The sequence below is a fragment of the Coenobita brevimanus genome, chromosome 107 (assembly GCF_032717465.1).
Source record: "Coenobita brevimanus isolate Jiangsu-jjx chromosome 107, ASM3271746v2, whole genome shotgun sequence".
NCBI lineage: Eukaryota > Metazoa > Arthropoda > Malacostraca > Decapoda > Coenobitidae > Coenobita > Coenobita brevimanus.
The window spans coordinates 25,440,439-25,457,207 of NC_137060.1; the positions used below are offsets into that span (position 1 = coordinate 25,440,439).

General features: G+C 42.3%; 1 protein-coding gene across 1 annotated transcript; it reads left to right on the plus strand.

Annotated features, from left to right (window-relative positions):
• Nucleotides 1-5,834: 5,834 nt before the first annotated feature.
• LOC145416624 (uncharacterized) lies at nucleotides 5,835-14,774 on the plus strand. The gene is made up of 3 exons (XM_080285557.1): nucleotides 5,835-5,931; nucleotides 9,892-10,191; nucleotides 13,125-14,774. The coding sequence occupies exons 1-3, from the start codon at nucleotides 5,848-5,850 to the stop codon at nucleotides 14,772-14,774; spliced, it is 2,034 nt and encodes a 677-aa protein (XP_080141683.1). The 5' UTR covers nucleotides 5,835-5,847.
• The last annotated feature ends 1,995 nt before the right edge of the window (nucleotides 14,775-16,769 follow it).

Here is a 16,769-nt window from a genome sequence, read left to right on the forward strand (position 1 = left end):
CAAGATGATTGAGCCCTGTCAGAGCGAGTGGAGTTCTCCTGTCACTCTAGTCCCTAAGCCAGGTGGGTCACATAGGCTTTGCATCGACTACAGACGTGTTAATCAGATAACTAAAACAGACACTTACCCTCTCCCTCGTGTAGAAGATTGCATAGACAAGATCGGAAAGGCTAGGTACATAAGTAAGTTTGATTTGTTAAAGGGATACTGGCAAGTACCTATGACTGAACGTGCTAGGGAGATCTCATGTTTTGTAACATTAGGAAAGTCATTTGCATGTTCTGTAATGCCATGTACAGATTGTTGTAGAGTAATAAGAAATTTCCTTTGTAAATTTCTTTTTTCTTTGTGGGGAGGTGTTACATAGCCTATGATTTCATCATCCTTTGTGTAATTTTAACGCACAGTATGCTGCATGTTTGATCACGAGCGTGTTCTGCCTCAGTCCCCCCCTTCTACCGTTATAGTAGAGTAAGTCGTCCTTTCTGTTATTCAGTGCGGGATTGTCGACCGTTTGTCCCCATCGCTTCATTTGCGCGTCCTTATTACAAGTTGTATCAGGCTCTGCTGGCCCCTATATAATGAGCTCAGTCTCTGCATCATTGCCACTTAGATCTGCTCCTCACTTTGTTCACATCTCTGTCCTCCCCTATACAGATATTATTATTGTGAGTGCTCAAGAAATCTCCAACCATCTAGCAGCTGTGTGTAATTTGAGTATAACTGTTGTTGCATTTTTTCTTGTACTGTATAGCATAAGTTTAATTTGTAGGCCTAGTGAAGTTTTTGTAATTCATGTAGGGATCTTTATGTCAGTCATTTTTGATAATAGTTTGTATCTGTAATCATTTATCTGGCATTCACTGAGTATTATCTGGTATCTCATTTTATCAGGGCTGACTTAGATAAATTTATTCTTGCTAATTTCGTGTTAATAGAGGCTATTGCAGTTAACCATATATTTAACCTGTTTATTTGCCATTACATTATCCTTATGAGTTCTGAATGTTTTGTTGTTAGTTTGTGCATTAAACTTTAACTTGTAATTTTACCTAACTCTTTTGTTTTGAACCTGGAACTTTACGGGACAGTAGTGACTCTTCGTATTCTCACTTAAAGTGTACGTTATCTTTCTCTGTTCCGTAACAATATATATATATATATATACACACACACACACATGTGTGTGTGTGTAGACTGCGATACTTTGCCTCAGGAATCGAACTCTAGTTCTTACCAAGGCGGTTGAGAGTGCTAAACAGTGGATCAGCAGCTCTTCCAGTATGTCCAGAATACAGTACAGTGAAGCGCATTATCATATTCATTGTAAATTCTCTACATCGGAAAATTAAAAAAGAAAAGATGAATGGAAATTTAAAAAAAAAGTCAGAATAGCATATGCTGTCTCGTCAGTTTTGAACAAAATGCTTTCTTTCCCCATCAAAAGTACCAGTAACCTCAACTTGATAACAGCCTAAGATGTCATATTAGATTTCAAAACGCTAAATACGAATCCACTCAGCCGGTAATGACGATCAGAACAGCAGTGGGTATAAATATTTGAACTCCAGATTCAGGTGTTTTTATTTTAGATTATTTTATAACCTATACGTTTTGCACTTTGAGCTGGCGTAGATTTTTGTCCTTGCCCTTCTTACTTCACGTAGCTCAGTGGCAGAAAAAACTACTACGGCGCTGCATCCTTTTCGTAGATATACTTCTTTCGCCTTAACTTGGCCCAGATTTTCGTCCTTTTGCAGCTTATTTCACGTAGCTCATTGGCAGAAGAACGTTACGGCGCTGCATTCTTTCCATAGCACTTCTTTGTTACTAGGACCATATTCTATTGTTGGTATGTTGTTGCTGCACGGCATTCAAGATGGTAAGAGGGATATTTTAGGCCAAGTTTATGTAAAGGGAGTGTAGGAATGCAAGTAGTTCCAAGGTGAAAGGACTGGCAGGCATGTGAGAGTGTAGCGTGATTATTTTATTGTTGTTTAACTTATTTTTCTTCGTCTTCCTTGTCTTCACTTTTCGTTAGATCTTTTTTCCTTTCGTCTTCGTCCCCATCCTTTTCTTCCTTTATTTGGTCTTCGTGTTCTTCATCTTTGACTTCCTCCTCCACCTCCGCCTCCTCCTCCTCCTCCTCCTTATCATCATCATCATCCCCCTCCTCCAAGTGTACGAGTAGTCAGACGGGGATAAATTTTCCGCGTAAACAAGGAGATTCATTCCTACATATCCAAGTCTCGTCGAATTTCACGCCACCGCAGCTTAGAATTCGTGCTAGTGATCCAGTTCCTTCGGGTGAGAACACTCCGACTGTCGTTTTATTCCCGCTACTAACCATCCATTTCAAGTTGGGGGACTGGTGGAGGGTATTAGCTACCCCCCCCCGTTCGAAAAAGCCTCTCCTAAGCTGAATAAAATCGTCTGGAGGTAGCGAGAATATGGACTGGATCTCTCTCTCTCTCTCTCTCTCTCTCTCTCTCTCTCTCTCTCTCTCCTATCTACCAGTCTATAGCTAGCCTCAATCCCTTAAGGGGTGGCCAAACAAAATTATCGTCTCCATGTCGTCTTGTTCTCTGCCATTTGTCTGCCCTTCCTCCATCTCACACACACCCTCTCTCATATGCCCCTCATTTGACTCCCCCACCCTCCACCTTACTCACATACATTCTTCTAGTCAGTCTTTCATTGTCGTTGGATTGGAGGGGCTGAGTATGATTGCGTGTGATGGGGAGTGTAAATACTGTGAAATTTAGTGTACCGTTTTTCTCCTGCCACTGACAACTCACTACATTAAATTCAGTGAACCTTATGTGGCACGAGTGAATCTCCTTGGTTACTAGCCAAATCAGTCTAAGTTTGACTACATCTGGCCATTAGCAGAGCTGGAAAGGTGAAAACAAGCCGACTAACATATCTTTTCCTGTGACCATCTTTCATATGTAAAATAAGTATGCCTGTGTTCTGGCATCGTTACATAATACAAGATACATTTAGAACCAACCTGTCGAATATATATGAGCTTGTAAAAAGTAATATAGGATGAAACTATTACTGAAGAAAACTTACAGATTGCATTTTCTCAGCGCTGTTTATATTCCAACTTCATATCTCTGGCGAATCATTTTATGCATGTTAATCACTTATTAGTGTGCATCGTTCCTAACATCCAGGGTCAAAATGCAGTATCGCGTCTCAAGTAAATTCAGTGATGTTCTAATCCCTTTGAACACGAACGCTGAAAGGATGTTGCCAAGTGTACAAATCGATACAGATTCCGAACCCTCAGTCCAGCCGCATCAGAACGTTTGTTAGATATGTTGTGTACGTTAATGGATCTTTTGTAATAGCCGAAATATAGTTAACGGTCTTTTACAGGTTGTTCCTCCTGTTTCCTGTGTCATGTGAGGATTTGCGAAAAGGTAAAAAGTGTTCATCTGGCATGGCGTCCTTTTTCTACTGAGCGCTTATTAGAGAAGTTAATGTCAAGAAAAATATATGAATACTTATGGAATGCATCGATAAATTTACGTTATAATGCAGTTTGACTTTAATGAAGAGAAAAACTTATTTGAGTATTTTTTTACCATTATCTTGTATGATTTATGACGCTCATGTGATTGGAAGTTTTGTTTACATCTCGCGCTTACGACCTTGTGGGCACGACGAGGTTATTACTAAGAGAGTGCCCCTAAAAAACTATTTCTAGGAGACAAAAGCTTCAATAACTCTTCCAGCCGTCAGGGTAAGGGTGGATTGATGATATGGCTAAGGATGGATTTGAAAAACCGTCTCATATTAATAAAAATTTGCTGTTGAGGATGGCAGGTTGCGTTAGGTCCAGTATCAATTCTTGTTATGTGTCGGCCCTTTTAACTTACATGACTTTCCTAAACAGGTAACTTGTATTTTATTTTATTTATGAACAAAACTATCGGCAGGCCCACAGCAGTACCTTCATAATATTATCTGTTCATTTTTTATAGCGAATGGAATATTCCTTGGATGACTTGTTGATTTCATAATTATAGATTTTCAGCCCTTGCTGGTTTGAACATGAAGTTTACTTGCAGGTATATGCATGTGTTGTCGTGCTATTTGAATTTAATAACTTTTCCATGGCAGATAAATAGTTTTTGATGTATGAATTGCAACGCCCAATGAAAACGCTTGATTTAAATGTGATGAGTGAAGGAGCATTGTGGTGTGGATGTGTATGTGATAGGAAGCATTAGGAGAAACAAATTGAGGTGGTTTGGCCGTGTGGAGAGGATGGAGGGTGAGAGATTGATGAGGAGAGTGTATGTGAGTGAGGTGGAAGGGGGTGAGAAGGAGGGGGAGGCCAAGGATGAGATGGAGGGAAGGAGTAGAGAGGGGTGTGAGCTGGGAGCAGGACAATGAAATGGCGGGGGACAGGGTGACATGGAGGCGATTTGTTTGTGACCACCCCATATGGGATTAAGGCATCTGGCAATAGATAGATAGATAGAATTTGTACAAATAATTAACTAGTTTTTTAATATTTTTTTGAGGACCATGCAGTACGGTATTTAGAAATTCATTATAATCATCTTTCTGTTCTGTGCTAATTTCAAGGTGGGTGACAGAAAAAGAAAATGAGTGCTTTTTTTTTTTTTTTTTTTTTTTTTGAAGTGAATAGTTGACTGTGTTGTTTATGCTTAGGTACATGATGAGAAACTTTACAGCCATGGTTGTTAGCTGAAAGAGATGGACCATGTATGCTATTGCTTGTAATTTTTGTATGATATTGATGTCATTGTTTCACCAATCCTATACTTCTTCAACAGATGGAGAAGAGGGTGGATTGAGCCTCTGAAGTGCTTGGAATGGCTGGTGAGTAGATATTTCTGTATACACGTGCTTTAGTCATTACTGTAAGCATAAATGGTTTTTAGTTTAATTCTCTCTCTCTCTCTCTCTCTCAAAAAAAAAAAAGGAAGAAAAAATAGCTGCATAACTTAAATGTATATCACAGATTGCTAGAAGTTCATATTTGAAGTAGATTGCATATTATGGTAACACTAGTACACAGTCCTATAAATTGAAAGGGTGGTATAATTTATGACCTTCACCACCTAGTAGAAAAGATGGGAAATAGGAATATGTATCACTACCGTATATGAAATGAAGTCACTCATGAGAAATGTGCTTCAATTTCATTACTGTTACTCTCAGCATAACTTTCGCTTCAACTTCTTAGTCTCAGATTAGAATACAGTATAATTATAATACTTGGTGCTTCATTTTATGTTCACCAAGATGTCTTATTTACAGTAGATAGTGAATCTTCAGAGATGATTTTATTGTTTACTGAAATATTATAAATTCATCTTGTTTATTGATTTGCGATTCTCAGGTGAAGGGCCAGCCTCCTCCTTCTTTGAACTCCAAGTCAATCTCGATGGCTCGGAAGCACAGAACAACACAGTGGAGATGATGCAGCAGGGGGAGGGGGTGGGGGTGGAGGCCCCAGGTAGGACAGAGTGGGGGAGAGAGATAATGCAGGGGGGACCACAAGAGGGGGTCATCATGGAGGCAGCACAGGGGAGAACACAGTGCATGGATGGAATGATACAGGAGGCATCAGTGGCAGTGGAAGGAGTGCAGGGAAGAGCTGTATGGCCAGAAGGGATGATAGATGGAATGGGACCCATGACACATAATCTGGAAGGGAAGATGCAAGCCACACTCATCAGGCAAGACATGACGGGTGAAACATCAACTTCACAAGAAATTAAAAATACCACAGTGTCCAGTGAACTGATAACGGGTGATTTGCCAGGATCGATAGGGAAGATAGGTAGAGATAACAAGGAGATGAGGATGGAACTTGGACAAATGGTGATGGATGGAGGGGCAAAGATGGTCATCAATGGAGGCATCAAGCAGGAGGAGATTGAGGTAGGTTATGTGTTTCTCCTGCATGTGTTCGTTAAACCCTTGAATCCAAAGACATACTTTATTTGCTCATAGCCTACAGTCTTACTACCTCCAGATGATCCAGTTAAACTTTGGAGAGACTTTAGTGACAGAGCTAGAACTGATCTTCAGAGCTTGAGGTCCTTCCGACAGCTGAATAAAGTAAAAAGACATCACTGGATTGAAGGTTTAAAGACAACTGAGAACATGTCAGAGGAGAAAATTTAAGACCAAAAGAAGTAGGGTATATGGGTTGTTCATCAGAGATGTTATGAAAAGAAAGGCTTTCGAGAAAATATTGATAAGGAATATATCTGTACCCTTTTTGAAAGATGCCCTTGTACCAAAGGAGGTTAACAAAATTGCTAACCCCTTTAGCTCCATTAATCTCACCTAGAGTGATTAAAATCACCATTGGTCAGTCGGAATATATATATACCGGTATGTATATTTGTATGTATATTTATATATCTATACTGTATATACAATATATATATATATACCGGTATGTATATTTATATATCTATACTGTATATACAATATATATATATATATATATATATATATATATACTGTATAGATATATAAATATCTATCTATCTATCTATCTATAGCCTGATGCCCTAATCCCGCAAGGGGTGGCCACAGACAAAACGCCTGCAAGTCACTCTGTCACCCACCATTTGACTCCCCTCCCCCCAACTCACCCCCCCTCCCTCATATACCTCTCAACTCCATCCCTCCACCTCATCCTCGGTCTACCCCTCCCTCTCCCTCCCTCCACCTCACCTACATACACCCTCTTAGTCAGTCTTTCATTCTCCATTCTCTCCACATGTCCAAACCACCTCATTGTATTTCTCCTAATCTTTTCAACCACATCCACATCTACCCCACAACGTTCCTTCACTTCTTCATTCGTCAACCTGTCCCTCCACGTCACTCCACATGCTCCTCTCAAGTAACTCATTTCCACTGCTCTCACTCTTGACTTGTTCCCCTCTTGCAATGTCCACGCCTCGCTTCCATACGTCAGGGTAGGGATCACAATACCATCATGCAGTGACTTCTTAACTTCCATACTCACCTCCCTATTTCTCATCACTGCTTTCAGTGTACCGACAACCTTTCTTCCCTGCTGTACCCTTTCACGTACTTCATCCCCCAAAGTTCCATCCTTACTCATGACACTACCCAAGTACTTGAATGCACTCACATTCTCCATATCCTCACCATCCAACCTCACTGCACACTCTGTGACTTCATTCCTCTCAAACACCATAACTTTACTTTTGTTTACATTAACTTTCAGCTTCCTCCTCCTACACACTGTCCCAAATTCATTCACCAAACCTTGCAACTCCCATTCATCTTCACTCAACAATACTGTATCATCAGCAAACAGCAACACCGGAAGCTTCCAAATCTCACCCTCATTCATTAGGGCCACCCCACATCCACTGCCCTACCTTGTACTTCCTTTACAACCCCATCCATATATATATTAAACAGCCATGGAGACATTACACACCCCTGTTTCAGTCCCACATTGAGATCAAAGAACTCACTCAGCTCACCATCCACTCGCACCGTAGCCCTAGCTCCCTCGTACATACTCTTCACAGCACTCAACAATTTCCCTCCACTCCATATATTCTTAATACCTTCCACATACCTTGCCTATCTATTCTGTCATAAGCTTTCTCCAAGTCCATGAAGGCAGCATACACTTTCCTTCCCTTCTCTAGGTACTTCTCCACTAAACATCTTAGAACAAATATCTGATCTACACACCCTTTTCCCTTCCTAAAGCCCCCTTGTTCTTCTCCGACTAGCTCCTCTGTCATATGCCTAACCCTATCAATGAGTATTCTACCATATATTTTACCAGTCACACTAAGAAGGCAAATACCCCTATGGTTACCACATACTTCTCTCTCCCCTTTTCCTTTGTACAGAGGAACAATTATACCTGATTTCCAGTCCTCTGGAACCCTTCCCTCTTCCCAAGCCAATCTACACAACTTCCATATCCACTCCACAACAATCTCACCCCCATACCTAAGCATTTCACCACACACTCCATCAATTCCTGGGGCCTTTCCCTGCTTAATCTTCTTCATCGCTTCCACTACTTCCGACCTACTGATCTCTTCCTCCCTCCTCTCATCTCTTCTTCTCCCAGCCATTCCCCAACCACTTATACTCACACTGCTCTCACTCTCTACATTCAACAAATCCTCAAAGTGCTCCTTCCATCTCCTCAATTTCTCTCTCTTCTCCACCAACAATCTATTATTCCTATCTTTCACTCCCCTACTATTTCCCCTTTCACACTGCCTTACTTTCTTTACCTCCTTCCAAAACAATTTCTTACTCTCCCTCCATTTCACACTCAGATTCCTCCCAAACTCTTCATCCACTTTCTTCTTACTCTCCTTCACCAGTCTCTTAACCTCCCTTCTCCTGCTCACATATACCTCTCTCTTCTCTCTCTCATCTTCTCCCCTACCTCTACTCGCCAACCATTCACCATATGTCTTCTTCTTTTGTTCCACAGCTCGTTTCACTTCATCATTCCACCATGCTGTCCCTTGCACACCCTTGCATCTCCTCCTCACTCCACAAACCGCCTCACACGCTGCGCTTATCTCTTCCGTGAATATCTTACATACGTCTTCCACCCCTTCCATCTGCTCTAGCTCATACCTTCCCAATCTTTCTTCCACTATGCTCTTATACTCTGTCCTTTTCTCACTATCTTGCAATTTCTCCACTCTTCTCACAGGAGCTGCTTCCTCCTGTCTTCCCCTTCGCCTTCTCAACCACTTTCTTTGCAGCTCTACCTTGGCCATCACTAAGTGATGGTCCGAGACTCCATTCCCCCACCCTCTCCACACCCTTGCATCCAACACTTGTCTTCTCATTCGCTCATCCACACACACGTAGTCTATCATTGCCTTTCATTCAACAAGTTCACCATCCATCCTCCTCATTACTCTCCATGTATACCGGTGGATCATCTTATGACGAAAGTAGGTGTTGGCTATTGCCAACCCCTTACCAGCACAGATGTCCACCAAAGCACTACCATTCCCATCTACTTCAGCTGGCACACCCCACTGACCAACCACTCCATCCACATTCCCAACTTTGCCATTCATATCTCCAATCAACAGCACTCTCTCGCTCCTCTCAAACTTGTCCATACATGCTTCTACTTTTGCCCAAAACTCATCTTTCACTCTTGCCACTCGATCCTCTGTTGGAGCATACACACATACAATCGCCCATGCTTGTATACCTACTTTCATCCTCACCCATACAATCCTTGCACCCACTGTTCCATACTCTCTTATATTCTCCTTCCACTTCTTGCTTATCATCAGACATACTCCCTCTCTTGCCCTCTCATTCCCACTGACTCCTGCACATATACCTACACCGTATTCCCATTCTCTCATCCTTTCACCTTTCTATTTAGTTTCAGTCAATCCACATATATCCACTTTTGCATCCTCAAGCACCTGAACAATCTCTCTCTCTTTCACTTCATCATTCACTCCTCTCACATTCCACGTTCCTAGCCTCAGAATGTCCTTTGTCCGTTCCTTAGTCGTCAACGTATGGTCCGTCAGGGTCCGAGGCGCTTTATTTGGTTTTTTAGTTAGTTCTTTTTACGGGGTGGGGCACTAACCCACCACCAACCCTTTTAGTCGCCTCGTACGACAAGCAGGGATACTGGGGGAGTATTCTTGAAACCCCCCTACCCCCAGGGGGGTGGTCATTTGACTTGGAGTTATTTGTTTTATATATATATACCACATATAAAATAATATCCTGCCCTAGAGTAAGAAAGGAGGCCCGGATGATGGTTTTATAATAACAATAATATCCTTGTAAAATGGGTCAAAACAATGACACCAGTGCCACAAACCACAGATTGACACCTGCCCTATCCCTTTACCGGAGGAGGAGGAAGATGAAGAAGAGGTAGATGACCCTGAAGAGGGAGAAGAGGATGTGGAGGAGGAGGAGGGTCAAGAGAAGCCAGAGGGAGGGGAGGAGGTGAAGGTCAAGGAAGAGAAAGAAAAGAAGAAGGGCCGTAAGAGGCGCAAGAGACGCCTGACGTTCACGCCCCGCAAAAGCAACAAAGTGTACCAGTGTGATAAATGTCCAGCAAAGTTTGCCCGGGACACGCAGCTTCAATACCATGCCAAGGTGCATAGGGAGGATACTGAGGTGAGGGTTTCTGGTTGTTGGTTGGTATGTGCATGTGTGGGATAGAGTATGTTGATGCTACAGTACATGAATAGTTAATTAAGGATATGTATGTAGCTCATGTATTAATGTAGTTTAGGAAAAGACCAGTAAGGACAGTAGAATAAAACTGTAAAGGATGTGTAGGTATTATGCTAGTATAATTATGAAGATGTAAGTTGTGATTTTCCAAAATGTTAAGGTTGTTTCTGGTAAGTATTCAGCAACATTTGGTACAGATACTTTACAGTAATGGTAGTTTCAAAGCAAAGGTATTAGTTCTTAGTTTTGTAGGATATTTTACATTCATCCTCCAAACCCAATTTTAGGTTATTTTGCATCCGTCATCCTAACACTTTGTTCTTATGGAACATGAGAGCCAAAGAAAAGTCAGTGATTTCTTGGGAGACATGAGTCGAGAAGAAAAAGCGCATTCCCACATTACTATTACCATATAATGTATCGGGCTGTCTATAATGCGAGTACTATGACATGGTGCAAAAATAGAAACTTCATGTTATTTCTTTTAGTATAAATTTGAAATACATGACATAATCCACAGGCTAAAGGTGTTGCATTGCCAGTGGTATGGAACTGAAGTGTGAAGTAAGACCTGCAGTCACCAACATTCTCCGCTCAACATGAAATTTATTGAGAGGTTGTTGGAGAGTATAATTAGGGAGAGAGTAAAATTTGATCGAGGAGCCATTTGGTTTTATGCTGGCCAGGGGTAAAACAAATGCAGTTTTGTTGTCAGGGAGTTATAGGAGAAGGATCTGGGAAAAGGGAGAGAACTCGGTTGTACTTGGTTTTTGTGGATTTAGGAACTGAATGAGAGTTATAGAATAAGAAACACATTTTATGAGGGTAGACTGCAGAGATAATCAGAAAACTTTGCATTAGTGACATTGTAAGGAAGCAGTATATATATATACAGTGCTCGTCAGAAGTATTCAGCGTTGTCCGCCGGGCGCGCAATACTTATGGCCAAAAAAGAATCACCCATTTTTGGGGGTAAGAATTGAGCCACAAGTTTGAGCTCCGAGCATGACGTCACGGTAGCCTGGGGCCTTCTGACGCGCTGGTTGGTTCCCGCCTCAGTCGCCCACGGGCTGCCTGAGAGAGAGGAACTCCGCCGAGTGTCCCTCTCAAATTGCGCCATTTTTTACCGAGTGTCCCGCAGTGTTTTGGCCTTCAAAACTTTGTTATGGCACCTACCCGTGAACTATCGAGTGAAATCATATCCCAGATCATTGCTCTAAAGGAGGCAGGCCACCAGACAAAGGAAATTAGTGAATTGGTTGGTGTGGCACGATCGACAGTGCGTCGTTGGTGTGCGCGGTTTCGGGAGGAAAACAGTGGTGAAGTTCCCACAAAGAAACCGAGGTCTGGTAGGCCTAGGAAAACTTCCCCAAGGTCTGTTAATGTTTTAAAACGTGCAGTGGAGTTTAATCCTCGTGTGAGTGCAAGGAAAATTAAGGAGAGCAACCCAGAAGTGTTTGGTGAGGTGTCAGTGAGAACAGTGTCTCGTAGGGTGCATGAGCTTGGTTACACAAGTCACAGGCCTGTGAAAAAGCCTCTTCTCTCTAGCAGCCAGAGAATTCGTAGGCTTGCCTTTGCTAATAAATATCTAAATTGGGGTGAGGAGCAATGGTTGTCAGTGTTGTGGTCTGATGAGGCAACGTTTAGTGTTACCTGTAACAGAGGAGCATGCAAAGGTAGTGACCCACTTGACCCACGGTATGTAGAAAGCACAGTTAAACATCCTGATTCACTCATAGTATGGGGTTGTTTTTCAGGGAAGGGTTTGGGGAAGCTTGTTGTACTTCCCAAGAACCTCAGAGTGAATCAGGATGTTTACCTGGAGCTTCTGTGTGATCATTTACCAGACTCCTTCGAGCTAACAGGTGCACGAGTGTTTCAGCAGGACGGTGCACCTGCTCACAAGGCCAAATCGGTCACCAATTGGCTTCGTGACTGCGAGGTATCATTCATGACAGACTGGCCAGGAAATAGCCCAGACCTCAACCCGATTGAAAACCTCTGGTACCTCGTAAAGAAGAGTCTCCAAGGGAAGGACGTGAGCTCTCTGCCTAAGCTGGAAGCCGCCATTCGAGACTCCTGGGACAAAATACCGCTCCAGCACCTCAGGAGCCTCGCCCTTTCACTTCCAAGACGTCTCAGGTCCATGAAGAAACGTAAAGGCTACCCTACGAAGCACTAAAGGTAAATAAAATGCATTATTTATATGTTTTTTCAATGTTGAAAGGTTTGTTTCTCAGGAGGGACACAGGGCGCTCCATACTTCTGACGAGCACTGTATATATATATATATATATATATAGCGTGATAAAATTATAAACCCACTTAGGACTATCTTATATTTGTGGATTCTAAGATCATGGTCATGCACTATAATGTGGCTTCTTCCCTTTCCTTAAATAATTCTATCTTTCCTTATTTTGTTTCATGTATTCTTCTGTCCGTACCAATCCTCTTTCCTCCATTCCCTTTCCCATCTCCTTTGTTTCTTTTACCTGTTCCCTCCATTCTTCAATCCTTTTCTGCCTCCTTCCCTTCATTTCTCCTCCCCCCCCTTTCCTTTTTTTTTTTACCAGTTCTGTCCAGTTTTCTGTCCGTTCTTCTACTCTTCCCTCCGTGTTTTTTTCCCCTGCTACATTCATTCTTTCCTCCCTTTGCACCCTGTTCCTTTCATTTCCCCCTCCATCTTTACCCTCATGTTTTCATTTTTCTTTCCATTCCTTTTGTGTTCCCTTCTCCCTCCCTGCCATCCAAAAGGAAGGTACCATAGTAAACAGCACTGTCCATGTGACCCTCGGGCCACCACAACAAGAACAACAGGAATCTCTCCTGTCCCTCTCTCATAATGTGCCTTCTTGCCGCCCCACCCACAGTTCTGGTTCAAGTGTGACCAGTGCCAGATGGTGTTCCCCAGCGTGAAGAAACACCTCAGGCACCGCAAGAAGGCACATCAGGAGCCCATCACATGCCAGACGTGCAATTCTAAATTTATGCATGTCAACAGCTACCGATTGCACATGCGGTTGCACAGTGGGGAGAAGCCATATAAATGTAATGAGTGTGGCGCATGTTTTGTTCAGAGTAGCCATTTGAACATCCATAAACGTTCACATACGGGGGAGAAGCCGTATCAGTGTGATGTATGTAAACAGTCCTTCAAACAGATCTCACACCTGCGCACACATGAACGCATACACACACAGCTCAAGCCATACACTTGTGGAATGTGTGGTGCAGCATTCATCCAGAAGAGCAGCCTAAACCGCCACAGCAGAATCCATACAGGGGAAAAACCCTATGTGTGTGTTGTGTGCCAGGCAGCCTTTTGTGTCAAGAATAACCTCACACGCCACATGATAACACACACGGGAGAACAGCCATATAGGTGTGATTTATGTCCAGCATCATTTGGACAGGCAATTGATCTGAAACGCCATAAGATTGCCCACACAGGAGTCAAGCCATTCCAGTGTGACGTTTGTGAGGCCTCCTTCAGCCGAAAGAATAACCTCAAATGGCACAAGTTCAGCCACACTGGTGAGACTCCATTTAAGTGTGATATGTGTAGTGCCGAGTACACACGGCCGAGGGACCTCAAGAAACACAAGCTTACCCATGTCAGCCCTAGGCCTCACCGCTGCCGTCTGTGCCAGCAAGAGTTTCCCACCCCGGCAGAACTCAAACGACATACAATGACACACACAGGACAAAAGCCCTTTGCATGTGAGAAGTGCTATGCCACCTTCCTGGACAAGAGTGCCCTCAAACGACATATGTACAAACACGTAGGTGTAAAACCTTACACATGCAAGCATTGCAATACTGCATTTAGGGAACAGCGCAGTTTGAAGAGACACTGCACACAGGTTCATGGAGAGCAAGACCCCTTGGAGACACAGGAAATACAGACTCTGACACCACAGCAACAACAAATACAGCAACCACAACAACAGCAGCAGCAAACAGCGCAGATGACGACCATACCACCTGGTACAATCATAGCAACTCAGGATCCATCCCAGTTAGCAACATTCCCTAGCCAGCAGCCAGCACAGCAGCAGATGACATCAATCCCTACCTTGATGCTGTCAGGAGGACCGGGCCAGCCAGCCAGAGCAGCCCGGCCAGCCGCAAACTGCCAGAATCACACTGCCCATGTCTTGACACTTGGAGGCAATAACCAGTGGCAGTCATGGTGTTTCTGTGATCCCCCAAACCCACCCCAGCCCCAGACTGCCACTGGTCAGCCTCAACAGGTCATGGTTGCCAGCACAGCACCCATAACTCTACCAGTCCCCACACAGCAAATTCAGCCACAGCAGCAGCAGCAGCAACAACAACAACAACAACAACAACAACAACAACAACAACAGCAGCAGCAGCAGCAACAACAGCCACAACAGCCATTCACCATGTCTGTTAAAGCACCATTAGGGCCAACAAACGTACAGTTACAGTTCCCCTTTTCTGAGGCTCAAGCCACAACTACAAACACACAGTGGGTCACCAACTGGGGCAAGTGACATTAATCATTTGTCGTGTTTGCAGGTGTTGAATTATAGAGCATGGCAAATGATTCACTTAATCATTTTGGTATATGAACTACTTTTGTATTATAAGAATGTTTCAGTAAAATGTTGGAATGGTTGGTGTCAAGCATCACAAGGTTGTTCATATACTAATTTATATTAGTGGGAACACTTCATATACTAATTTATATAAGTGGGAACATTTGAGAAGGTTTTGAGCACTGCATTATTCCAGTTAGTTCTGGTAAGTCATTGTACTTTAAAAAATGAATGTGACGTGGCTTTTCTTTGTCATAATTATAATTTGTGCTGATCATGGTAAATCCTTAGCATTCTCTTATTAATTGTTAGACAAAATTTGGTTTAGCTCATGACATTATTATTACTGTTATTATTATGATTATGATGATGATGATGATGATTATTATTATTATTATTATTATTTTCTTTCATGGTGGAAATTAGGTTGCAGTGGCTCAGAGGAAAGTGTAATCCTATTATATTTTGTGTTGAGTCTAGGTTTGAGCCCATCCTGTGGTGGATATTTACAGTGGATGCAGAATAATATGTCCTTTCATGTTCTTGCCTATGTTTGCATCCTGTTGGTTCTACCAGTGACATATACAGTCTCAGACATACATACTGGTACATGAACATAGTCAAAACGATACTTCAACTTTCATATGCATCACCCTGCATACAGATACTACTTCTTCATTCATACTTTGCCAGCATGGGGAAGGGTCAGTTTTGGCTAGCAATATCCCTCCAAGGAGAAGGTGTGGCCCTGTATGGACCTAATTAGAAATGATACACAATAAAGATGTTGGGTATCATTCAACCCTGGATACATACTTTGGTTGTCATTAGCCATTTTTATACCAGAGAATTCCTTAAGCTGAGTACCTATCAGTTACTGGTTGGATAAAGTGATAAAATGGATCAACTAGGAAGTCCATTCCATAGGTCCAGGGGCGTCCACAGGATTTTTTGTAAGAGGGGACATAATAAAAGAAAATGTACATATATGTGTGGCTATATTACAGTACAGTATATGAAAATACACACACTCCAAATAGGCATAGGCATATACTTACATGAGTTACATAACTTACACCAAATGCATAAAGTGACAGAATGCATGAATCAACCCAAATCACTCAACCATCCCTGAACAAGAACTGAAACACATTTTGGAATTCCAAGGGGGGACAACTGCCCCCCCTTGCCCCCTCCTCCGGACACCCATGCATAGTTCCAATAATCCACTTATGACACACGAACAGAGGGCTTGTTCCCTGTTGCCTTCGCATTGCCAGGCATTGTGCATTTAAGACTCACCATCTTTAATGTGATATGCAAGGAGTAGTATATACAGATTTATTTTGATTTTATTAGTAAGGATGTATTTATGATGTGTTTGCGTGGGCCAGGATAGAACCTGAGACTACACAGTCCCCAACCTGCTGCTGTAACCACTCCACCACTACCTTCCTACTTATATATTGTAATGATAGGAGTATTTCCCATTACTATTTTTAAAACTCGTATTGGTAAAGAAAAGCTATCATTTCATTATAAATTATTACAGTACTGTATATTACAGATCTTGATGTTGAACCCCCAGTAGAGCTACCCACGTTGCCACTACTGTTTTTTTAGGTTTAAAGTGATTTGTGTAATTTGGCATAAGAAATGGTTTTGAATGCTGTTCATATAAATATTTCATATACTGCACTTGTTTCGGTGCTGTTAAGTACTGCATATCAGTTCAGTATTTTTTCAAGCTTTATTTTGTGAGTAATGGAAACCAGTACAGCAAGTAACAAGTAGAATTAAATATCAAAACATTGTCAAGTACCGTAATCCCAGGGATGTTCTTGATTTTGTCCATGCATCCATCCATCATCCAATCCTGCGTTGCCCCATGAGGAGCGTAGGAGCCCGGGGTTAGGCAAGTTGGTCGTGACATTTAAGATGAGAGTGACC

Bases quoted from the DNA above. Each gene is read 5' to 3' on its own strand.
- LOC145416624 (XM_080285557.1), top strand. From the start codon at position 5,848: ATGAGGATGGAACTTGGACAAATGGTGATGGATGGAGGGGCAAAGATG. The intron at 5,932-9,891 runs GTAGGTTATGTG...CACAAACCACAG, and splicing joins TCAAGCAGGAGGAGATTGAG to ATTGACACCTGCCCTATCCC. The intron at 10,192-13,124 runs GTGAGGGTTTCT...CCCCACCCACAG, and splicing joins TGCATAGGGAGGATACTGAG to TTCTGGTTCAAGTGTGACCA.